General features: G+C 38.4%; 1 protein-coding gene across 1 annotated transcript in view; it reads right to left on the bottom strand.

The window, feature by feature from the left end:
* Positions 1-434: 434 nt before the first annotated feature.
* The window catches only part of LOC150082406 (putative ATP-dependent RNA helicase DDX5), a 361473-nt gene continuing 334784 nt past the window's right edge, over positions 435-27123 (bottom strand). Inside the window, exons 13-14 of the mRNA XM_090379268.1 lie at positions 18562-18795; positions 435-1088 (exon numbers count right to left, since the gene is read on the bottom strand). Coding sequence (XP_090235394.1) covers positions 571-1088; positions 18562-18795 — 752 coding nt within the window. The 3' untranslated portion in view covers positions 435-570. The remainder of the gene's footprint in view (positions 1089-18561; positions 18796-27123) is intronic.

Raw genomic sequence — 27123 nt, forward strand, 5'->3', positions numbered from 1 at the left:
CAAGTGGGAGGAGCTACACTTGTCTATCATTGCTTGTCACAAAGATCCATAGAAAGGGTACCTGCTTGTAAAGATTAACCATTAATTAACTGTATAAATTATGTTTCAGCAAAATGCAGTGTAGTATAATTTAGGAATAGCCATTATCCATAGATTATGTAATGAAACACTTATGAAACACTGATTTAAATTAGTAATATAGTGTTTCATTAGAAATTAGTTGTTCCTGCATTTATTACCAGGTTATTCAACTGGCTCATTCTGAAGAGTTCACCTTTATTGAAAGAAGTGTACAGATTATACAAAATAATACCAACCAGTATTAATGTTCATTATTTATTATATAACACTTAACATATTAAAGCTAACTTTACACTATAATTAGTTCAGAAAATAAACACAAAAATGATGTGAGGAAAATGTCACATTCACAGTGGAATGATAAACTGAAGTGCATATTAGCACTTGTTTTTTTTCTTTTTAAAGAAAACATTTAAAATATAAATACATTACATTTGAAAACACGTTTATTGCAAACAAAATTAATGATCAAAATTTTATAGACTGCTATTAATTAGGACCAGGTTGTTGAAAATAATTAGTTGCAACAAAATTACTTGCAGTGCTAGGCATAGCTGGAGCTCCATAGTTATTAGATGGACCAGGAAAGGCAAAATTCTGCTTGTACACAGAAGCTTGATAGGCATTCTGATTTCTAAAGTTCTGTGCATTATTGCTGCTGTAACCATTATACTGAAATTTACCAACGTTTCCAAAGCTGCTAACACTGCTGCTGCTGTTATTGCTATTGTTGATACTGGGGGTAAGAGGGGTTGTGGTGGTGGTGGTAGTGGTGGTGGTGGGGGCAGCAGCGGGGACAGAGGGATAAACTGAACCTACACCATATCCACCTTTATTACCAAATCTGCTTTTACCAAGAGAACCATAATTGCTCATATTTCCTCTGTTTCTTTTATCTTGCTCATTACTAATACCACGGGAATTAAATGGCCGTTTAAACCCACCTCTTCCAGATTTGAAGTCCCTGCGGTTGTTCTGGATGCCAAATCCTCTCCATCTATTTCGCACTATAAAATAGATCATACAATTAAAGAGAATAAGACAAAAATTTAATATAAAGGCAGTAAACATAAAGAGAAATCCAATGATAAATAAAATGACTAACATCTAACTTATATTAAAAATTACACTATATATGTATAAAATACAATTTCCTAGGTACCCCAAATTATTCATAATTATCTAACTGAACTAATTCTACTGGCATTTTTATATACCACCTAATGGAAAATTCAAGTTTTCCTTTCCCTGAAAGGCAGCCTTCAAGGGAGAAAAAAAACAAAAAAAAAAAAAAAACTTTTAACCAATCCAAGTTCCTTAAAAGGCAACCTGTAGAGATGATTTCACAATCTACTACATTCAGGTATCCCTTAAGTTAGGTGATTTTTGAGACAGGAATTTTTGAACATATACAAATTGTATTCTTAGGAATAATAATGTTGGGCATAACTGTTCCTAAAAATTATGTCAGACATTCTGAGTTAATGCAGATTGTTAATCAATCTGCCATTAGGACTTAAAACACTAGAAGAATGGCAGGAGCCAATTTGGCAGATGAAAATTTTTAAGTTAGTGTAACTGTTTTTTTAATAGATATAATTTTTTATGGATTCAAGACTATATGCAGAGAGTTATACCTAAAAGTATGACAGCAGTCAATTGGTAACATTTGCCTGAAATAACTCTTCCAAAATATTTTTACCAGACCTTACTGATTTGTGAAATGACAGTTTTTAAGTGAAATCATTATTAGTGTTAAGGAAAATGTTAAGAAAGCTATATAGTATCAGCAAAAAAATAAAATCTTTTAATCACCTCTAATAATTTGTGTAATTTTTTCCTTAATTTATTCACACTACCCAATTCTACAACATAAGCCTTTAAGCCAGCAGGTGGTTGATAGTTGGAACAAACTTCCATATGTTGTAGTGGAGGTCAGCAACGTAAATAAGTTCAAGGCAGAACTAGAAAACATTTGGAGTAAATGGATGGGTGAGATGGGAAGGGCGGTTTGGTTGATGCTATATAAGCTTCCTTTCTTGCATCATATGCCTCTACTAATGCTAATAATATGGGAGTTTGCTCCAGCAATCAATTACTCTATGATTGAAAGCCAATTTTTACTCATCTATCCTGCAACCATTCTTTTTCAATTTATCTCCCCTTATGTATGTCATTCAAGAAAGAGCACAGATCAAAGTGAATGGTGTGGACAAATTATTGGAAGGAATGGAGAAACTAAGTGCTTTTTTTTTTTTTTTTTTTTTTTTCTTGGCTGATATTAATTCCTCTGACATGATGCATCATGTTAATAATTGGGAATGTCAATATTACTTTGTACAGGAAAATTATTTCTTAGATACACATTTTTGCTTTACATGGTGATTTTCAGTAAGATATTAATCATAATCACCTTTATCTGGGATAGATTTGTACTTAACTGCATAAGTTCATTCAAACTTCTTGAGAGCTGACACACCATAACTGTAGTTTCTTAGAAAAAAAAAAAAAATTTTACCATCCAAATACTAGTAAAATCACATCTGCTTATGTAGAGTAATGCATGAATCACATCTTGCATTACTCTTTCCATGTCAGGTGATATCACACCTGATGTGTTGAATGTGCTGTCAGTCATGGGCTAGTGGCATATACTAATTCTTTTAAGAAGCTCAAAGAGAATCAGAAGTGGTAAAGTCAGAGGAGGCTATTGACACTTCCATATCATGAGATCAGCCATCAGAAGAAATGTTCGCAAAACTGATGGAGGGTCACATTTTCAGTATGGCAGGTAGCACCTACCATACTGAAATCTCTTGCTGGCATCATGTTCTGTGTAGTAGGGGAAGCAGCAAATGCACAGAACATTTCATGGCAATGGTTGTCTTTTACGGTGAGTGTTCCCCCCCTCCCCATCATCCTCAAAGAAGGGTTCGCAGATGTTCCTGACTGTAACATTATACCAGACACATGAGTGCCCTTTGTGTGCTGAAATATCAGTCAGCTGCATTTCCTGAAGTAAATGGATCTTATGTGAAAAGCAGACTTTCCACCCGTTTCATACAATATTCAGCTGTAAATTTCGGCATCATTAATTGCAGTTAGCTGTACAGAATTCTCACCTCGGTGACTGTGAATGACAGACTCATGACCATTAGCAATGTTGTATGACGTCAACTAGTTTATGCAGCATTATCTATGTTAGCAACTATCTGAAATTCGTCTACACACTATCTGATGACGTGTCAATGTTGCAACAGTTTTTGTAACAAAAGCACACTAAGTCTTCAGAATTGTTTACTTTTCACCAAAACAACTAAGGATATGAGGCATCTGTGTATTTTCTGTAAGCTATTTTCTAGTTTGCCTGCTTTTCTGATGAAATTTATTATTATTAATATTATTATTAGCCATGTGGTGCAAGGAAGCCTGAGGCTTATGCTGCACCAGCCAAAAAAAAATTTCTGAAATACCCTGTGAGAGAGAGAGAGAGAGAGAGAGAGAGAGAGAGAGAGAGAGAGAGAGAGAGAGAGAGAGAGAGAGGTAGAAGGGAATCACCAAGAAAGAGAAGAATGATGATATCCAGCTGAGGACCCTGGGTGTGCCAAGCCCATACTCACCAGATGGGAGCCCCTGGGGTTAAATATTAGAGTGTGGAGTACTGTGACCCTACAGTACTGCCTCCTTACAGTACACTGCCTCCTAGTGGTTCACTAATCTGCAAATTCTTAATGCACGAATAATCACTGCTGATAATCACATCAAGGGTATTACTCCCTCTTGTTGCCTGTCTAACATGCTGCTGCAGAAAACAATCGTCCAATAAATTCATAAAAGCCTTGCTAGTGTGCGCGTAACCAACCCACAAGTTCCAGTCTATATCTGGGTTGTTGTTATTTGGTTTTTAGGAGCATTAGCAACTAAGGCCATATTGCTCCGGGGATATGTGGTGGTCATTCCCTGACCTTTCCACATCCTCCGTATTTGGTGGTCACGGGCTCGACCCCCAGTCTAATCAAGAAGCATGTGCTATGCACTGCTGCTTCTGCCCACCTGGCTACGGAGGCGCCTCTATATCTGGGAATTTAAAATCCCCCATTATAAGACACACTGATTTACTAGCCCTCTCTATTTCTCTGTATAATTCTTCATTGTACTTAACAGAGTCATTAGGCCTAAAACAAACTCCTACCGTCATTTTTGCTTTCCCAGTGCTTATGTCACTCCAAACTGACTCAACATTGCACTGTCCATATATGTCAACTGGAAGCACTTCATTAGATTTTATGTGTTTCTTAACTAACAGCATAACCCCTTCTCCCCTTCCTATCCTTTTTGTACACACTGTACTCCCCAAATTCCAATTCTGCATTCCTTATGTCTGTGTGACAATGTCTCTGATATCCCAACAATATCTGCATTTGATGTCTTGACTAGCACTTCAAGCTCATCAAATTTATTTACTATACTCCTATCATTGGTGTTCATGCAAGTATACATGCACCTGTTCTTACTCTTAGTTACTCTAACACAGCCCATGTATTTACTTGGTTCATGACTCCCAGCAGTTCTTGAAATCCCCAGCTTCTTGTTTTCCGGGCTGCTGCTCATTCCAATAGAAGAAGTGAAAAAATCATTTCCACCACTGCCTGCGGCTACTGTTAATCTATTAGTCTGTGAATTCCCCCAAGCTAACAGTTTTCCGACCCACCTAACATCACCTTGAGAGCAGCAAATATTCCTGCACCCTTTCTATTTAAGTGTATCCCATCCAAGTGGAAACAATCTCTCCTGTTAACAAGCAGTCTGTAGCTTTTAGGGATATGATTTGTTTTAATCTGATTTTTTTTTTTTTTTTTTTTAATCTGAAACTTGTATCTTCTGGGTGTATGTGTAGGCAGATTACAAGAAATCTTTGTTAAAGGATGCAAATAAAAACAGCAAAGAGTTCTTTACTTATGTAAACTCAAGAAGGGAAGGGATGAATCAGATTGGACCACTTAACATAAATGGGTTAACTACTGATGATCATGCTCAGATAGCAGATAAACGGAATGAGTATTTTGCATTTACATTCACACACGAGGAGTCATTCAATGAAGGGAGTGCCATAAGTTTATCAACCACTAACAGGGAGCTAAGTGATTTTGTAATAACTGAGAGCAAAGTGGAGGAGAAATTGTTGAAGTTAAACATAAGGAAGGCACCTGGGGTGGATGGGATCTATCCAGTTATATTAAAGGAGGCAGCAAAGGAAGTAAGCAAACCCTTAGCCATAATTATGAGAGCTTCCTTGGACTCATGGGATGTCCCCATGGACTGCAGGTGTGCAAATGTATCACCAATTCACAAAGGGAGTTCAAAAGGTGACACAAATAACTACAGCCCTGTTAGTTTAATTTGTGTTCCGGGGAAAATAATGGAATCACTGTTTATAGAAGCATTGCAGGATCATCTAGACAAGACTGCAGTAATAGTTAAGACACAGCATGGGGTTTGTTAGAGGGAGGTCTTGTCTGACCAATTTGCTCGGATACTATGATGTGGTCACAAAGGAACTGAATGCCAAAAATAATTTTGATACTTGGATTTCAGGAAAAAATCCATGTACTTGGATTTCAGGAAAGCTTTTGATACTGTTGCACATGGAAGACTGCTGTACAAATTGGAGAGGTATGGCATTAAGGGTAAGTTGCTACAATGGATAAAGGGATGGTTGAGTGGGAGACGACAGAGAGTGGTAATCAATGGACACTGCTCTTTGTGAACAAATGTTATTAGTGGAGTTCTCCAGGGTTCCATGTTGAGCCCATTGTTGTTTTGTGTATTTATGAAAGAAATTGATGAAGGTATATTGTTCATTTACCTACAAGAATACCGGACAATCCTAATCATACAGCCAATACGCTTGATCTTTTTCTCACAAACAACCCTTCTAAGTACAAGGTTGAAGTGAGAGGTCCTTTAGGCACTTCAGATCACAACTTGGTGATTGTCTCTTCTCCAATGGAACCTTTATCTCATGGCTATTCCCAACCTCGTATTGTTTGGCATTACAAGAATGCAAAATGGGATGACCTGCGAGACTTCTTTTCTCCTTTTCCTTGGTCTGATTACTGTTTCAAAACTTCTGATGTCAACGTTTGCTCAGATCATGTCAGTGAAATTATTCTTGCAGGAATGGAATCCTTTATCCCACACTCCACTTTAAAATCTCGTCCTTTATCTAAACCTTGGTTTTCCAATAAATGTGCTAAGGCTGTCCAAGAGAAGAATGTTGCATATTGTAATTGGCTTGTTTCTAATTCTTCAGTTTCATTTTCTGCCTACACCAAAGCTTGCAACAATTGTTGTTGTTGTTTGTTATTTGGTTTTTAGGAGCATTAACAACTAAGTCCATACTGCTCTGGGATATGCGGTGGTCATTCCCTGACCTTTCCGCATTCTCCGTATTTGGTGGTGACGGGCTCGAACCCCGGTCTAATCAAGAAGGGTGTGCTATGCACTGCTGCTCCTTCCCACCTGGCTACGGAGGTGCCGCTTGCAACAATTGTAAAGCAGTTATTAATCAGTCCAAACTAGAGTTTGAACAGGCTAAGAGTAGAAAACTTGCTTCTTGCCCTAATGGTAGCCGAGCATTCTGGTCTCTTGCCAAAGCTATTGGCCGCAACTTTTGCCCATCTCTGCTCCCACCTCTGTCCAAACCAGATGGTTCTGTTGTCACTTCAGCCAAGGATAAAGCTGACCTGCTAGCATCCCATTTTTCTTCCAGCTCATGTATTAATGATCTTGGTAAAACACCTCCCACCATTCCTAACACGCTCCATTCAATGCCTCCTGTGGTCTTCCGTCAAAAGGATATCAGAAGGATTTTGATGAATCTTGATGCTAAGAAAGCTCCAGGTCCTGATGGTATTTCTCCACTTGTTCTTAAAACCTGTGCTCCTGAACTTGCTCCTATTCTTTGCCGCCTTTTTTCACTTTCGTATTCCAAAGGTGTTTTTCCTTCTGCTTGGAAATTTGCTCATATCCAGTCAGTTCCTAAAAAGGGTGACAAATCCCTCCCATCCAATTATCGTCCCATTGCAATTACTTCTACTCTTTCTAAAGTAATGGAGAAATCAATTAACCGCCAACTCTTAAACTACCTAGAAACCTTCCGTCTGATCAACGATCGCCAGTATGGATTCCGTCAGTGTCGATCCACTGGTGATATTCTGGCTTATGTTACCCATTTATGGGCTAATTCAATGGAAAGGTAGTTGCTCAAGTAGTTGCTCTTGACATCTCAAAGGCTTTTGATCATGTTTGGCATAAAGGTCTTCTAAACAAGCTTCCATCTTATGGTTTGCCAACTGTTTTTAGTAATTGGTTATCCAGTTTTCTCTCTGATCGCTCACTGAGGGTGATGGTAGATGGCTCTCTGTCTTCTAACTTCTCCACTAATGCCGGTGTCCCCCAAGGTTCAGTTCTTTCCCTCACTCTTTTCCTCTTGTATATCAATGACCTCCTTCCATTGACTGGAAATCCTATCCATAGTTTTGCCGATGATAGCACATTGCATTCAACTTTCCATTTTGAGAAACCTTGTCCTGCTAAATTAGCTTCAAGTTCTTGAAAATCTGCTGCCAATTCCTTAAATGCCGATCTTCAGGTAATTCTCCAGTGGGACAAAGACAACTCAGTTGATTTCAACCCTTCTAAAACTCAGTCTTGTCTTATATCTCGCAAAAAGGATTCTTCTGTTCCTATGCTTATCTTTAGTGACACTCCGATTTCTAGGCAAAATGATATATCTCTTTTGGGGATTACCCTGACTTCTAATCTCTCTTGGCACAAGCACATTACAAATATTGCTTCCTCTGCATCTAAAAAACTTGGTTTTCTCTTTCGCTCTCGGCGTTACTTTTCTTCCAAACAGCTGCTCACTCTGTATAAATCGCAAATCCGCCCTGCCATGGAATATTGTTCCCACATCTGGGGTGGTGCCCCCAAAACCTCTCTCAGGCTTCTTGATTCCATTCAGAAGAGGGCAGTTAGGTTAATTAATGATTCATCTCTAACAGAGTCTCTCCACTCGCTTTCTCATAGACGTACTGTTTCTGCTGCATGCCTCTTCTACAGATACTTCCATGGGCATTCTTCTGAATTGGCCTCTATCTCTCTTTCAAAACAGTTCGAACACGTGCAGCCACCAGCCAACATCCATTTACTGTCGAATTTCAAACTCACAGAACCAACTTTTCATCTTCCACATTTATTCATTCAACTACTGTTTTCTGGAACAACCTTACTTCATATGTATTTCCTGAAAATTAGTCTACAGAAGTTCAAGTCCAATGTCAACAAATATCTTCTTTCGTCTTCTGAACCTCAAACCCAAGCACGGTACTAAGTACTATAGGTTCTAATACCTCTCGTGTTTGGGGTTCTCATAAAAAAAAAAAAAAAACATCTTCTGTAGTGAGGTTCGAGTCTATATCTTTGTAGCCAGGGTCACTTGTAACTCAAGTATCGTACATTATCAATAGATGTTGAAGTTCTTGCTCTTCTTGGTGCTCCACATTGCTGTTCACAATTTCCATTTTTCGTTTGAGAAGCCAGACTTTACAAAACAGTTCACGACAGTTTGTTTTCTAATTGCGTTTACTGAAGAGAAAATCCATTGAATCGCATCTAGGATGCTGATTTTCTTTTCAAGGTCGCTTACATATGTTACATCATTCATGTTTGCAATGAGATGTCTTAAAACACGTTTTCTGTAGTGAAGTTTAAAATTTTTTATTATCCCTTGATCCAAGGGCTAACACTCTGCAGATGTGTTTGGTGGCAGAAAAACGATTTGAATGTTGGACAATTCAATGTGTGGGTGAGATGCAGCATTATCCATGAAAAGAATAATTTTTCTGTTTTAGCATTAGTAGAGGCATTTGATGCAAGAAAGCAAGCTTATGCAGCATCAGCCAAAAAAAAAAAAAAAACCACTTCCACTTCACCCCTCTGTTCGTTCAAAATACCTGTCCAGCTGAGCCTTAAACTTATTTAGGCTATCGACTTCCACGACAAGGGATGGAAGTCTGTTCCACCAACCAACCACCCGCTGGCTAAAGGCAAATTTCCGCACGTCTATCCTACATCTGTCTTTCCTCAATTTGAATTTATGCCCTCTCAGGTGATTATTCTGAGCGAGAGGAAGAATCCCATCAGCATTGAGCATGCTCAAATCATTCAAGGCTTTATAAACCTCTATCAGATCATCTCGCTGGTGCCTAGTCTCCAGACACTGTAATTTGCAAAACTGAAGCCTTTCTTCGTAAGAGCACCCCTTTGTTCCATTTACTAATCTTGTTGCCCTTCTCTGTACTCGTTCCAGCAGCTCTACATCCTTCTTGAAATGAGGCCTCCAGACCTGTATACAGTACTCTAGGTGTGGCCTGACCTTTGCCTTATACAAGGGAATAATCACCTCCTTATCCCTGCTAGAAAAATTCCTATATATCATTGACAATACACCATGAGCTACTCTTGCAGCCCATCTTCACTGCTCAGAGAACTTCATATCTGCCTGCACAACCACCCCCAGGTCCATTTCATTCTCTACCACTGACAGTTTAGTACCACAGAGTTGATACGTTGCTCTGGGGTTGCTGTTTTCCATGTGTAGTACTTTACATTTGTCAATGTTAAACTTCATTTTCCACCTCTCAGCCCATCTGCTCAACCTTTCCAGATCCTGTTGCAGCAGCATAGTGTCAGTAGTGTCCTTGACAACCCTGCCTACCTTTGTATTGTCTGCAAACTTCGACATTAAGCTTGATATAGCATCATCAATATCATTTATGAATACAGAAAACAATAATGGACCCAACACTGAGCCCCGAGGGACTCCACTAATAACATTAGTCCACGACGAGCAGTGTCCATTGATTACCACTCTCTGTCTTCTCCCCCTCAGCCACCCCTTTATCCACAGCAGCAATTTGCCTCCAATGTCACACTGCTCCAATTTGTGCAGCAGTCTTCCATGTGCAACAGTATCAAAAGCCTTTCTAAGATCCAAGTATATAATATCAAAGTTATTCCCTGCATCCAGTTCCTTTGTGACTGCATCATAGTATCCAGTCAAATTGGTTAGGCAAGACTTCCCCTTAACAAAACCATGCTGTGTCCGAGCTATAACTGAAGTCTTGTCTAAATGATCCTGCAGTACTTCTTTAACTAGTGTCTCCATTAAGTTTCCTGGAACAGAAGTTAAACTCACAGGTCTATAATTACTTGTGTCAGCCTTTGATCTTCCTTTGTGAATTGGGGTCACATTTGCACATCTCCCGTCCGTGGGTACCTCCCCTGAGTCCAAGGAAGCTCTCATAATTATGGCTAGAGGTTTGCTTACTTCCTCTGCTGCCTCCTTTAATATAACTGGATAGATCCCATCCACCCCGGGTGCCTTTCTTGTGTTTATCTTCAACAATTTCTCCTCCACTTTACTCTCAGTTATTACAAGATTCTCTAGCTTACTGCTAGAGTTGAATACACCTCTGGCTTTCCCCTCGCTAAATAACTCCTCATGAGTGAATGTCGATGCAAAATATTCATTTAGTTTGTTAGCTACCTGAACAGGATCATCAACAGTTGACCCATCGATATCAAGTGGACTAATCTGATTCATCCCCTTCCTTCTAAAGTTGACATAAGTAAAGAACTCTTTGCTGTTTTTCTTTGCATCCCTTGCCAAAGATTTCTCGTAATCTGCCTTCGCCTGCCTAACCTCCTTTATAACTTGGTTGCATATCAACTTGTATCTATCACAGGCTTCTGGGTCATGTGTTAATTTGTAAATATCCCATGCATTTTTCTTCTCTGCCATATGCCTCGTTAGTTCATCTGACATCCATTTAGGCCTAAACGATGTCAGATGTTTTGACGAATCATGTTTTGGTTAAAGTGACTTATCCATTCGCTGATGATATCTCGTGTCATCCACGCTTTTTTATTAGACTTCCAGTCAACATTCAACAGATTCAACTTTATGCCCTTGAAACAACGAGGATTTTGTGGTTTTCCTATAACAAGAGGTTGTTCAAAGTCTCCCAGCATATTTGTACATAATAGTACAGTCAGTCAAGCATTCCTTAGAAATTTTTCCACCCTGGCACTTTTCGTTTTTTAGACTCATTGTTTTTTCAGGAAGAGCTTTAAAAAACAACCCTGTTTCGTCACAGTTGTAAATATCCTTAGCTTCAAAATCACGACATAAATCTTCCAATTTGACGGTCCACTCTGTTACAACCCCAGTATCAAGAGATCCACCTTCACCACTTACGGTTTTCCAAGAAATTTTATGCCGAGTTTTGAACTTGTCTAGCCATCCCGCAGAAGCTTTGAACTCATTTACTCCCATAGATTTCGCAACCTCCAAAGCCTTTTCCCTAATAATGGGCCCATTAATGGGAATTTTTTTAGAACGTGCGCGACAAAACCACTCATACGTAACATTGTCAATTTGAAGTCCAACAGTTTTCGGGAATGATTTTTGAACCTGATCATTTCCGTGTTGCCAAAATTGTTTGAGCAGTTCATTTTTTTTCTTTAGGATGTTGCTTACCTGCGTCTTCCCGATTTTGAATTTTGCAGCGAGATTGCGAACACTATTTTTTTGCCGATCATACGCATTAATGAGTTCGACTTTATCTTTTAAAGTTAAATGTTTACGAGAAGACATTGTGCACTTCACACGACACTGAACAAAACTGAAAACTGAAACTGAAAAGACGAAAGGCCGACCATATCCCCCCTGCACACACCCAATTCATCAGAAGTTTTACACGTGCCTTAAAATTCTTGAAAAAGGGTTTAGAACCGCGACGTAAACCTTGATAAAATTCAGAGAATCGGAAATAGAAAATAAACACACAATTGAGGCAATAAGCAGAAGAAATGTTCCTAGAAAAAGGGCCGTGAGCTCGCCCGCTGTCCGTTATGGGGAGATCAAATTAAGTGCTAATCTAAACAAAACAGTGCAGATTGCCTGTCCGCGTCCATTACAGAGAATGTCCGCTAGACGGAAGCTGAAAACATGTTAAAACCAATGGAGGTGAGTTGGGGAATTTGAAAATGTCCGTTGTAGAGAGATGTCCGTTAACGAGAGGTGTCCATTAGGAGAAGTTTCACTGTATATATACATTTTTTTTTAAAGCAATTTAGCATTCCCAAAAAACCTCTTCTAGCATTTTAGAGTAGCAAAATGCAAGAAACCTCATATGATTGCAGAAGAGCTTATTTTACTGGCAGCAATCGATATGATTGGAGAATCTGAAGCTAAAACAACTCTTAAATTTGCCGTCAGATGACACTATCAATCGCCGAATACGAGATATTGCTGAAGATATAAATGAACAATTAATTGAAAAATTAAAAGGCAGTGAATTTGGTATTCAGCTGGGTGAAGCGACTGATAGCCACACCAAAGCCCATCTAATATGTTATGTATGGTTTATAGACGGTGATAAATTTGTTGAAGACCTATTGTTTGCAAAAATATTAATCCGGGTACGAAAGCTGAGAATTTGTTTGAAATCATAGATACTTTCATGGCTGAAAACAAAATTGATTGGACCAAATGTGCTGCAGTTTGTACACATGGTGGTCATTCCATGTCAGATGGAACAACCACCATCTGTACTACAAGTGTACTACATCTTATGTACAAGTGCTTATATATAAAAAAGCACCTAATGCAGTGTAGACACATTGCAATATTCACAGAGAAGCAGTTGCATCTCAATATCTGAGCCCCACTCTAAACGAAGTTCTACAAAAGTAATCAAAACAGTGAACTTTATTAAAACACGTCCACAGAAGACTTGCTGTTTTAAAAATTTGTGTATTGACATGGGGGCCGAGTATACTTCTTTACTATACTTTTGTAACTGTCGCTGGCTTTCTCGTGACAATGTCTTATCATGCGTATATGAATTGAGAATGGAGCTCCATTCGTATCTTCTCACAGAATATCACTGTAATGCTGAAGACTTTGTAACAATGATTTTGTTTCTAAGCTGGCTTATCTTTGTGATATTTTTGATGAATTAAATTCACTTAATTTATCTCTTCAAGGAAATGACACCAATATTCTACAACTGTCAGACAAAGTTTTAGCCTTTAAAAGGAAACTAGAACTTTGGAAGGAAAAAAATAAAAGAAGGTAAAAATGATTGCTTCCCACTTTTACATCAATTTTTACAACAAAATGTTCATTTTAATGAAGAATTAAAATCAGTAATAGCTAAGCATTTATCACAATTCCATGTGCACTTCAAGAAGTATTTTACAGAAAATTTTGAAGAGTACATGTGGATTAGAGATCCCTTCAATACAAAGTCCCCCATCAAATTTATCTATTGTTGAAGAAGATCAATTTATTGATCTCACATAAGACCTCACACTGAAAGCAAAGTTTTCATCATTATCTTTATACGAATTTGGTGTTTAGCAAAACACAAATATCTGGAATATAGCAATAAAGCTTTGCGAAGTTGGATTTTCGGCATTGGCAGTCATTAAATCTAAGTACAGATCAAAAGTAAATGTTATAAATACGTGTCGCCATTTCGAAAATGACGCCTAGGTTTGATGAATTATGCAATAAAAAGCACAAAAATCGCATTAATGTTCTTTAAGAATAAAATAATATTCTGATTATTAGTTCATTATTCATATAATAATGAACTAATAATAACATTCATATAATAATAATGCCTGATAATTATTGTATTAACATATAAAAAATAAGAAATTGCACAAGTATAGATGTTTTACTTGAAGGGAGGTGCTGGAAAAAATTACAGGTCAAGGGAGGCATGGGCTCAAAAAGTTTGAGAACCTCTGAAATACAGTCTTCTCTATTACAACTCTGATGTCTCACTTTTCTACTATGACTAGTGGCAATACCTGATTGGTAGAAAAGCAACACAACTGCAGTCCACTGGCTCAAAACTGGAGTCATAAATATGTTGTTTTTTACAAGATGTGGAGTTCAATCTTATGCTCCCTTCTATTATATTAATACGAATTCTATAATTTTTGCGTTATGTCACTTTTTCATATGATGTGCAATATGACAGATTGTTGAAGATTTTCTCAGAAAAATTGCATAAAGAGTTGTTGTATGCAAGTGGTAGGGTGGGGACCTGCTTTGGTACATTAAATAATTGAGTGAGTAAACTATGCCTTTTGTTCTGAATGGGTTGCTAGTTTTTGAAAAGTATCATAGATGTGCCAGTATTTGTGCAGCATAAATTCACCAACAAAACTTTTTTTATTTATTTATTTTTTTGTCTCAGAAAACAGTATCCATAATTTTTCTTGTTTAAATTTTCTGAATTTCTTCATTTAAAGTGAGCCCATGTGCTTCCAATATAGCAGAAGCAAAAAAAGTAAACTGCAGACATTATCAACCCACTGCAGGGTGGAAGCTTCTTCAACAATTCATGTTGAGGGAAATGGACCATAATCTGCCACGCTCCAACGCGGGTTGTAAAATGACCATATTTACCAGTCAGGGGCTTGAACCTCGGTTTACTCAAAGAGCGTGTGCTGCACTCCCACTCCTGACCACACAGTTGTGGAAGTCTACTATAGTAAGTAGTGTTTACTCTCTGAGATATGATGGCTAATTCAGGTCTCATCGGCAATCACTATTCTGCCAAACAAAGACTCATCTTCCCTTGTATATAATACTACAGAAATGTTAATGTACTTGCCACTCATTTCACTTCATGACTTAACATTTTCAGTACCCATCTGGCACATAATTTACAGCAGTTCAAATGCTATTTCACAATTTCAAGAAGCAGTGGCTTTGAGATATTTAGGAAACCGTTAGGAAGACTGGAAATTGTTTGCCTCTTGTCCCCATAAATTCTTTCATCAACTCTCAGAACATTAGCAACGTTCATGGAATGTTGATGTCTTCCACTCCATTTTGCAATGCGGACACCACTCCCATTGCAAAAAACCTCTATGAGTTTTACACTTCACCGAATTCATGGCACCACTTTTTTCTACATTTCTGTGATAACTTTTTTGACATAAGACTCAAAGTCAGTTAAACCAAAGATTGTCAGGTCATCTATTTAAAAATTTAACAAGGAAATGAATCTCACATTTGGAAAGATTTTCAACAGGCATATTCATTGTTAATTTGTGCTGAGCAACACGACACATTCAGAGTAAATAAAACAGTATTACTGTAGGTTAGGTAACACCATGTAGTATGATTTGGTCATTAGGACAATCCTTCCCCCCCCCAAACTCCAATTTGAAAGGTTGCTGTATACGGAGGGTCTTTGCTTTCCAGACATGCACTGTCATGTGCGTGTGTGAATACAGGATGTTTCATAACACACAGGGCCTACTTTCAGAATTAGTTGAGGACCATAAAATTCTCTAATCTGCTGATCCTAAGATTTGCTCAGATTGTGAGTGAAATTATTCTTATCCACGAGGAGCAGTGTTCACTGATAAACACTCTCTATTATCTCCCACTCAACCATCCTTTTATCCATAGCAGTAACTTGCCCTTAATGTCAAACTGCTCCAAACTGTACACCAGTCATTTATGTGCAACAGTATTAAAATCTTTTCTGAAGTCTAAATACAGTAAACCCCCGCTATTCAGGAACGTAACCCCCGCGAATAGCGGGGGTTACGTTCCTGAGAAATGCCGCGAATACCGAAAACACGAATACTGAGTTATGGCTCCCATAGTAATAAAGGGGTTCCGTTCCAAAGTATGAAATATATAAGAAAAACTAGTCTAAAATTTTGTCTATGTATGTATTATATGTACCTTCATAATATGACTATGTACATAGACAGTACATAGTGAAATGCAAGCATATGGCATCGAAATGAAAATAAGAAACAATTTAATATTAAATGTAATATTTATTAGAAATTTCAAACAAATCTTTCAAACCAGCGCCTTTGCTAGCTAAAAAACCTATTCCGCCAGTGCTATCACCAGTTTCGCTAAAGTGTTGATAAGGAGTTTTGCGTTTTCACGAATGATGAGTGAATTTAACGGAATTTTATTTTGAGTTCGGTCTTCTATCCACATATTTAAAGCCTTTTCCATTTTTTCTAATTTAACATCACGAGTTACAGAGCAAATTTTTGAAGCAATTAGTGCGTTTTCACGGACACTACGGCGGATTTTTTCTTCCGATTTTTTGATTGATCGTACCGTTGACTCATTGATTTTATAATGTTTTGCCACTGAGGAGACACTTTCACCATTAGAAATTTTATCTAATAACTCAATTTTATTCGCTAATGTCATCACCTTCTTTGATATTTTCACATTTCTCTTGTTATTCGTAGTCATATTTTTGTAGGGGTTAGAAAGAACTTGTCCACAATAAAGTCACTTTCTTCCGTTAACACACTCGAAAAAGTCTGTTTTACACTGCAAAACGGTAGATTTATCACTTTTGTAAGCATATCAATTTATAAATTGATAAATTTATTCAATTTATAAGCATATAAATTAAAAGCAAACGACGAAACCTTCCATAACAAGCGCATAACACATATTGAACAAGGATTAGCGAGAAACATTCACGCTCGTGCTTTTGTCACCCCTCTCCCCCCCCCACCCACTGAGCGCTGTTTTGACCGGGAAAGATAATTTTAGCCACGCCCATGTTTTTTTATGGCGCAAAATATTCACGGCGCTTTAAAATTCACATTTTTTAGGTTTCATTTTACATTAAATCGGCGATCGCGAATACGCGAATAGCGGGGGTTTACTGTATGTGATATCAAAATTACTATTTTTTGTATCCAGTTCCTTTACTATCAGCTCTTTCTTTTACAGTTCCTTTAGGTCAGCAAATAGTATCCAATAAAATTGGTCAGACAAGATTTCCCTTTAACAAATCTATGCTGTGTCTGAAATATAACTGCAGTCCTATCTATATGGTCCTACATTACTTCCTTAATCAGTTACTCCCCTATTTTCTCTAGAACAGAAGTTAAGCTAACATGTCTGTAATTACTTGTGTCACCCTTTGATATCCCTTTTTGAATTGGGGGGGTACATTCGTACATTTGAAGTCCATGGGGGCTTCCCCTGAAACCAAAGATGCTCTCCTAATTATGTTTAATGGTTTGCTGGACTCCCTTAATATAACTGAATAGATCCCATTCATCCCAGATGCCTTTTTTTTTTTTTTTTATGTTTAACTTCAACAATTTTGCCTCTACTTCCCTCTCAGTTATTACAAAACCATTTAGTTCTCTGTTAGAGTTTTGAGAAATGTTTGGCATCCACTTCCCTAAAGAATTCCTTTTGTGTGAATGTAGATCCAAAATACTTATTCAGTTTGTTAGCAACCTGAACAGGAATATCAACAGTTGGATCATCAGTATCAATTTGACCAATGTGATTCATCCCCTTCCTTATAATGTTAACATAAGTAAATAATTCTTTGCTGTTTTCTTTGCATTCTTTGCCAAAGATTTCTCATAATTTGCCTTAGCTTGCCTAACCTCTGTTGTGACTTGATTATACACTAGTTTATCCACCACTGGCTTCTGTATCACCTGATACTTTATATACAACTCATGCATTTTTTTTCTTCTGCCAGGAGTCTCATCAGTTCACCTGGCATCCATTTAGGTCTAGACCTTAGCCAGTATTTTTTAGTGGATATGAAAAGCCTAATAGCTTCTACGATTACTTCTATGACTGCTTCCTCTTTACAATTTACTGTTGGTAATACCACTGGTTAGTCCCACTGCATAGAACCTAAAAACTGCGAGTCCATTGTATTCACCCACAGAAAGCAAAAGCTCTTTCCTTTATCCTTGTTTATTCCTATATTATTCTGTTCTGTAACTTATTTTTGTTATCCTTTACTAACACTTTTAGTCCTTTACTAACACTTCACTAACATTTTTATCTATTTCAGTTATTTCCTACTCTGCCATGTACATATTTATGGGCTTTCTGAAAGGATAATTTAGTGGAACTAATCTTCATTAACAGAAATTTTTAAAATTTAATTAATTTTAAAATAATAAGTTTAATAAACTAATATTTTTTCAAGTTTTCCTCAAACTTTTTAACTATTTCAACATATTCTATACAAGTAGAAATAAGTAAATTTTTGGAAGGAAAGGTCAACGGACCTTTAAAATAAAGAACAGCACTTTGAAAAAAATTTTACTGTTAATTTAATTTTATTTTTTTGTGAAATACACTAAATAACAAATGTGAAGAATGAGATATATTTAATACAAGCCAGAATAAATTTTCATTTTTTAATTCAATTACAGCCTAAATTTTTTGTTGTTCATTTACAGTTTTCTTTCTTTCTCTCTCTCTCTCTCTCTCTCTCTCTCTCTCTCTCTCTCTCTCTCTCTCTCTCATTTTATGATGTGTCATACACTTGCATAAAACGAATAGATACTCACTCTTTCCTCCAAAGTTTCCTGTCATGGCTAATTCCAATAACTTTGGATTAATATTTTGGTTAGCTTCCTGCAGTACTGCTATTAAATCATTGGCCTGCCGACTATTTGCAGAAGTAAAGAATGTATAAGCAGTTCCAGCTTTATTACAGCGTCCTGTACGACCAATACGATGAACATAATCTTCTGAAGAATTGGGATAGTCAAAGTTTATGACATATTTGATATCATCAACATCTATATGGAGCCCATAAAAAAAAAAAGGAAAAGAAAAGAAAAAAAATTAATGTTTTAAGCATTATTAACATTAGGATCCACTTTTTCATTGTTGATCCTAATGAAGTTCTCATCAAAAGATTGAATATTTATTGCAATAATGATAGAAATCTTTATATATATCAGCAAGGTTGGTTGGTTGTTTAGATTAGCACCAAAGTAACCTAGTATTAAGAATTCTATGGGATAAAGGTCAGTTTGTCTATTTTGTAAAGTGAAAAAACATAACTTTCCAGTTGGTAAAGACTTAACACACAGATGATAAATAAATATCCACCTGAGACTGACACACTTAGCAACAGGTGAAACCTACAGGAAAAGTTCCTCCCATCATTGACAATAAACTTCAGACCTTTCTATTTGGAAGGTTAAGTTAGAAGATTTGTTGAATTTACTGGACTCAGGGCCTTACAAGAAATACCATTTAATCAATTTAACAACTATAAATACTGGTCTTTATTGAAATTGACTTACCCACAAAGCATTTATACATTTAGCCCAATTCTTGTAGAGGAAAAATAAGCTATATATACAGGGTGTCCTTAATGATGTTTTTGATTTTTTTTATTCAGAATTACTTCAAGCTACACTCATGAAACACAAACCAGCTGAAAGATCAATTCAATAAGTTTTATGAAGGTACACAAAGTCATTGGTAAAGTTCAATTTGGGCACCATGAAGAAATTCTGAAAAAAAATATATCAAAATCAGAAACACCATTTACTGACACCCTATATATGGAAGAAATTATTACATTTGCAAGTCAATTGAAATTACTTGCAGAAGTATGAGCAACTTCAGTATATCAGAGTCATTAAAGGCAGTGACATAGGCCATTATATGTCATGGTAACAAGTAAAAAAGATGGCAAATGTCATCCTGTGGAACATCTCCATATCTCACAAGCTCATTTTTAGGGTAGAGATCAGTTGGTTCTTTCTATTGACTGAAAATTACAATACAGAAATTCACTTGCAATGTCAACGAGTATCTTCTTTCCTATCAGCCTTCAAGCCATGGATAATGATAATTATTACAGGTTCTAATACGTCTTTTGTTTTTGGAGTTTCATAAATTATAAAAAAAAGAAAAGAAAAAAAATTCACATTTTGGAGAATTAACAAGAAGTAGTGTAACACTTTTAATGTGATTATCAGCAGTGTTCTTCAGATAAAAGAAACACTAGGTGGCAGTCATCAGTGTATTGATGTAGGATTCATTTAAAGATTAACTATTGTCAAGGGTAAACAGAAAGCATTTATTTCACAAAAGTGAATACAATTGTCTTAGTTTTTAAATTCTCTTCAATGGGACAAACTGATACTGACACCAAGTTTAGATACTAAAAGGGGAAGCATTCAGGGAAGTAATTCTAGAAGTTACTAAGCTTTTTATACAAACAGGAGATATTATTCAAGGTTAAACCTAAATGCCTGTCAGATGAACTGATGATGAAACTAACAGGTTGAAAAGAAAAATGCTTGTGATGATTATAAGTTATTGGGGTGGAGGACAAATGCCAGCAAAAAGTATAAACTACTCTGCAATCAGGTTACTAAAGAGATTAAGCAGACTTAAGCATCTGCCTTAGCAGATGCCTAAGCCTAAAAGCTTCAGTTTAGGAAGGATGTATATCTTCCTTATTGGATGACTGTTTTCTACAGCAACGTGTTCGAGAGGCAACCAGAGGGAGAAATACTGTTGATCTGATTATAAGATAAAGAGTATAAATACTCTTGTATAAATATATAAATACTCTTGATCTGATTATTCATGCATTAAGAATTTACAGATAAAGGAACCACTGGGTGAGTGTACTGATGTGGGATTTACTTAAAGATGTAATTACCATCAAGGGTAAAGGGAAGGGCTTTTGACTTCATAAAGGTGACTACAGTGGTCTCAGACAGTTTTGAAATTCTGTACAGTGGGATCGACTGATGATGTTACCAACAGTGAATCTTGGAGGTTACTAGGCTTTTCATACCAAGAAATACTGTTTAAGGTTTAAGCCTAAATGGATGTCAGATGGAATTAATGAGGCTCAAGGCTGAGAAGAAAAATGCATGGGATGCATGTCACACAGATATAAGGGATGCAGAACTGGAATTTGGGGAGTACAACGTCTACAGAAAGGATAGACAGGATAAGAAGGGGGGAGGGGTTATGCTATTAGTTAAGAAACACATAAAAACCAAGGAAGTGAAGCCAGTCGACATTGCTTGACAGTGCAGTGTCGAGTCAGTTTGGTGTGACATAAGCATTGGGAGATCAAAATTGAGAGTAGGAGTGTGCTATAGGCCTAATGACTCTGATGAGTATAATAAGAAACTGTACAGGGAAATAGAGTGGGCCAGTAAATCAGAGAGTCTTATAATGGGAGATTTTAATTTCCCATATATTGACTGGAATTTGGGGGCTGGTCACTCACACACTAGCAGGGCTTTTGTGGATTTATTGGATGATTGTTTTCTACATCAGCATGTTCGGGAGGCAACTAAGGGAATAATACTCTTGATTTGATTATCAGCAGTGATTCTTCATGCATTAAGAATCTGCAGATAAATGAACCACTAGGTGGCAGTGATCACAGTGTGCTGAAGTGGGATTTACTCAAAGAGGTAACTACCATTAGGGGTAAAGGAAAGGGTTATTGCTTCCGTAAAGGCGACTATGATGGACTGAGACAGTATTTAAATTCTATACAGTGGGACCAACTGATGATGTTACCAACAGCAAATTCAAAATGGGAAGCATTCAAAGAACTTATCTTGGAAGCTACTAGGCTTTACATACCAACTAAGAAATATTGTTCAAGGTTTAGGCCAAAATGGATGTCAGATGAACTAATGAGGCATATGGCAGAGAAGAAAAATGCATGGGATACTTACAAATTAACACACGACACAGAAGACTATGATAGATACAAGTTGATATGCAACCAAGTTACAAAGGAGGTTAGGCAGGCGAAGGCAGATTACGAGAAATCCTTGGCAAGGGATGCAAAGAAAAACAGCAAAGAGTTCTTTACTTGTGTGAACTCTGGAAGGAGGGGGATGAATCAGATTGGTCCACTTGATATTGATGGGTCAAGTGTTGATGATCCTGCTCAGGTGGCTGACAAGCTAAATGAATGTTTTGCATCGACATTCACACATGAGGAGTTGTTCAGAGAGGGGAGTGCCAGAGGTGTGTTTGACTCTGGCAGTGAGTTACAGAATCTTGAGATGGCTGGGAGTAGGGTGGAGGAGAGGCTGTTGAGGATGGGCACGGGAAGGGCACCCGGGGTGGGTGGGGTCTGTCCAGTTGTATTGGGGGAGGCAGCGGGGGAGGTGGGCGGACCCTTGGCCGTAGTTATGAGGGCTTCCTTGGACTCAGGGGAGGTGCCCATGGACTGGAGATGTGCGAATGTGGCCCCAGTTCGCAGAGGGGGATCAAGGGCTGACGCAGGTAATTATAGACCTGTGAGCTTGGCTTCTGTTCCAGGAGGGTTGATGGGGGCACTGGTTGGGGAGGCGCTGCAGGATCGTTTGGACGGGACTTCAGTTGTAGCTCGGACACAGCATGGTTTTGTTAAGGGGAAGTCTTGCCTGACCAGTTTGATTGGGTACTGTGGTGCGGTCGCGGGGGAGCTGGATGCGGGGAATGGCTTTGATATTATATACTGGGATCTTGGAGGGGCTTTTGATGCTGTTGCGCGTGGAGGGCAGCTGCACGGATTGGAGCGGTGTGGCGTTGGAGGCGGGTTGCTGCTATGGATGGGGGGGTGGTTGAGGGGGAGAGGACAGAGAGGGGTGATCAATGGACGCTGCTCATCGTGGACTGATGTTGTTGGTGGAGTCCCTCGGGGCTCGGTGTTGGGTCCATTGTTGTTTTCTGTATTTGTGGATGATATTGGTGGTGGTATGTCGGGCTTGGTGTCCGGGTTTGCGGACGATGCGGGGGTTGGCGGGGTTGTCGGGGACACTACTGACACTATGCTGCTGCGGCAGGATCTGGAAAGGTTGAGCGGATGGGCTGAGAGGTGGCAGGTGAAGTTTGGCGTTGACAGGTGTGGGGTGCTGCACGTGGGAGGCGGCGGCCCCAGAGCGGCGTGTCGGCTCTGTGGTGCTGCACTGGCAGTGGTGGGGAGTGGAAGGGACTTGGGGTGGTTGTGCGGGCGGATGTGGGGTTCTCTGAGCGGTGCGGATGGGCTGCAAGAGTGGCTCGTGGAGTATTGTCGGTGATATGCAGGAGTTTTTCCGGCAGGGATGGGGGGGGTGGTTGTTCCCTTGTGTGGGGCAATGGTCGGGCCACACCTAGAGTACTGTATACAGGTCTGGAGGCCTCATTTCAAGAAGGATGTAGAGCTGCTGGAGCGAGTGCGGAGAGGGGGGGCAGGATTGGTGAATGGAACAAAGGGGTGCTCTTGCGAAGAAAGGCTTAGGTTTTGCAAATTACAGTGTCTGGAGACTAGGCACCAGCGAGGTGATCTGATAGAGGTGTATAAAGTCTTGAATGGTTTGAGCATGCTCAATGCTGATGGGATTCTTCCTCTAGCTCAGAATAATCACCTGAGGGGGCATAAATTCAAATTGAGGAAAGACAGATGTAGGATAGACGTGCGGAAATTTGCCTTTAGCCAGCGGGTGGTTGATTGGTGGAACAGACTTCCATCCCTTGTAGTGGAAGTTGATAGCCTAAATAAGTTTAAGGCTCAGCTGGGCAGGTATTTTTAACGAACAGAGGAGTGAAGTGGAAGTGGGTTTTTTTTTTTTGGCTGATGCTGCATAAGCTTGCTTTCTTGCATCAAATGCCTCTACTAATGCTAATGCTAATGCTAAATTATCAGGCAACACAGAAGCCTATGGCAGATATAAGCTAGTCTCTGTAATCAAGTCAAAAGGAGGTTAGGCAGATTACGAGAAATCTTTGGCAAATGATGCAAAGAAAAACTGCACAGGGTTCTATACTTATGTAAACTGTAGGAGGAAAAGGAGTGAAGTGGACCAATCAGACTGGTCCACTTAACCAGTAGTGCATTATCCAATAGGCAAAAAAGACATCTGCCTAGGGCCCTGATCAGAGGGGAGCTCCCAAAATTACTGTTTCAAAAACTCATTGCTGTTTTTTACTAATATTTCTAAGTGATTTTTATCGGAAACTGAACTTTCTACTTGCCAAGGTCAATGAATTTTATTTGAAAATTATTTATTTTTTCAAAAATGGTTTTACCGATTTTGAGAAAATTTTATGTTTAGTTTTTCCTTAAATAGTTGAGTTAATTGAAAAAATACAGACTGTCTTGTATGTAACTGATGTCGCTGGCACCCTTATGCTTAAGGCAGTACAGTAGCAGGTAGCCAAGATCTTATCAAACAGTCTTGAGTCCAAGCAGAACTGAGGTGCAGCAGAATAATTCAGCAGTTTTTGATTTTAATGAGTGTAAAAAACCTAAATGAATGAGTGTAAGAAACATTAAATATTGATGGGGTCCCCAAATTCCATTTTGCCTTGGTTATTGGGCTCCATGAAGGTATAATGCACTTCTGCACTTAACATTGATGATCATGCTCATGCAGCTGATAAACTGAATGGGTATTTTGCATCTACATTCACACGGAGGAGAATGCCAGAAGCTTATCACGCTCTAACAGGGAGTTAAATGATTTTGCAATAACTAAGAGCAAAGTGTAGGAGAAATTGTTGAAGTTAAATATAAGGAAGGCACCTGGGTGGATGGGATCTATGCAGCTATTAAGGCAGCAAAGGGAGTAAGCAAACCCTTAACCATAATTATGAGAGCTTCTTTAGACTCAGGGGAGGTCACCATGGACTGAAGTTGTGCAAATGCATACCCAATTCACAAAGGAGGGTTCAAAAAGTGACATAAGTAACTATAGACTTGTTAGTTTAACGTGTTAAGGGGAAAATAATGGAGTCACTGGTTAAAGAAGCACTGCAGGATCATCTAGACAAGACTGTAGTAATAAAGACATAACATGGGTTTGTTAAAGGGAGGTCTTGTCTGACCAATTTGATTGGATACTATGTGGTCAGAAAGGAACTGGATGCAAAATATAATTTTGATCATATTTTCATATGATCATATACTTGGATTTCAGGAAAGCTTTTAATACTGTTGCACATGGAAGACTGCTGTACAAATTGTAGAGGTATGGCATTAAGGGAAAGTTACTACAATGGATAAAGGGATGGTTGAGTGGGAGATGACAGAGAGTGGTAATCAATGGACACTGCTCTTCGTGGATTAATATTATTAGTGGAATTCCTCAGGGTTCGGTTCTGGGTTCATTGTTTTTTTTGTGTATTCATCAACGATATTGATGAGGGCATATCAGGCTTAATGTGTAAGTTTGCAGATGATACAAAAGTTGGCAGGGTTGTTAATGACAGTATGCTACTGCAAATGGATCTAGATAAGTTGGCAAATTGGCTGAGAAGTGACAACTGAAGTTTAACATTGACACATGCAAACTGCTGCATATGGGTAGCAGTAACCCAAGATAAACATACCAACTGTGTGGTACTACATTCAGAGAAGTGGAGAGTGAAAAAGACCTGGGGGTAATTGTGCAGTCAGATATGAAGATTGCTGAGCAGTACAGACGGGCTGCCAGAGTAAGTCATGGAGTCTTGTAAATGATATATAGGAATTTTGCTAGCAGGGACAAGGAGATGATTATCCCGTTGTACAAAGCAATGGTCAGTCCACAGCTTGAATACTGTGTACAGGTCTAGAGGCTCCCTTTTAGGAAGGATGTAGAGTTGATACAAAGAAGGGCAAGATTGGTGAGGGGAATAAAGGGGGTGCTCTTACCAAGATAGGCTTAAGTTCTGCAAATTGCAGTGTCTGGAGACTAGGCACATGCGAGGTGATCTGACTGAGGTGTATAAGGCCTTGAATGGGTTGAGCAAGCTCAATGCTGATGGGATTCTTCTTCTTGCTCAGATGATGGGATTCTTCCACTTGCTCAGGCAACATTGCTTTGCATATATTGTCTATAAATTGCATGTTCTGAGGTAATTTTTCTGTTTGTTGGATGAAAAAACCATGTTTCCAGAAGAAAAAAGCACGCTACCCTCACCTAAGACCAACTAACTCAGCCATGTTATGAAAAAGACCCATAACATAAAAATTCCTCCCGTCGTTGATGGGATTAAAACTCAGGCCTTTACTACCCGGTGCGGGGAGGACAAAGATACTACCAACTGTGCTACACACGAGGGCTTCAAGGAATCCTGCTTTGTTTGATAGCATAGATTCAAACTGAGGAAAGACAGTTGTAGAAGAGATGTGTGGAAATTTTCCTTTAGCCAGCAGATAGTTGATTGCTGGAACAGACTTCCATCTCTTGTTGTGGAAGTTGATAGCTTAAATAAATTTAAGACTGAGCTGGATAACCATTTGGAGTGAATAGATGAGTGAAATGGGAAGGTTTTTTTTTTTTTTTTTTTGGCTGATGCTGCATAAGCTTGCTTTCTTGAATCGTATACCTCTGGTAATGCTAATCTCTTGGAATAGGTGCAGAAAAGGATGACATTAGTCAGCGGCATAAAAAAGGTGCTCTTAATAAGAAAGATTTCAGTATTGAAAATTAAGCATCTGTAAGAAGACCTGAACTGAAGTGTTAAGGCTTTAAATGGATTCAGTAAACTAAATGTGATGGTTTCTTCACTCTGTTTTGGACAACTCACACATGGAATGACATATATTTAAACTGAAAAGAATGTTTTTTTTTTTTTTTTTTTTTTATGAAAACCCCAAACACGAAAGGTATCGAACCTATAGTACATAGTACCATGCATGGGTTGAAGGAGAAGTATGGGGTGAGGGGGATGCCGGAAACTTTGCTCTAGAGACTAAACATGGGTTTCACCACTTCAAGCCTCCAATAAGCAAAGTGGTGGTATTTCACCGGTTGATGAAAGTCATCTACCACCTTTCAGATGTCCCAAAATTTGCTTACAACCAGAAAGTCAATTTTTAGAATAAGGCTCCACCTGGTATTGCTAATGGTTATTGTGGAAGTGGGAGCTGCACAAATTTAAAGGATTGGACAAATTTTTAGGTGGTTTGGGGAAAAAGGGGTAATTACTTCCCCTCTCCCTGTGTTTGATGCTTTATAAGCTTCCTTCTTTGTACCACTTTGCTTATCTAGGTCTTTCTTAGAAAACCTGTGACAGCCACTGTTTGAATTATTTCTTCACCTAGCTTAAATTCTGCAACTGCACATAACTTTGATTCCTGCATAAACGCACACTTAATTATTATTATTTTTTTTTAA

Source organism: Mastigoproctus giganteus, chromosome 8, assembly GCF_048544385.1.
Source record: "Mastigoproctus giganteus isolate SK-2022 chromosome 8, ASM4854438v1, whole genome shotgun sequence".
NCBI lineage: Eukaryota > Metazoa > Arthropoda > Arachnida > Uropygi > Thelyphonidae > Mastigoproctus > Mastigoproctus giganteus.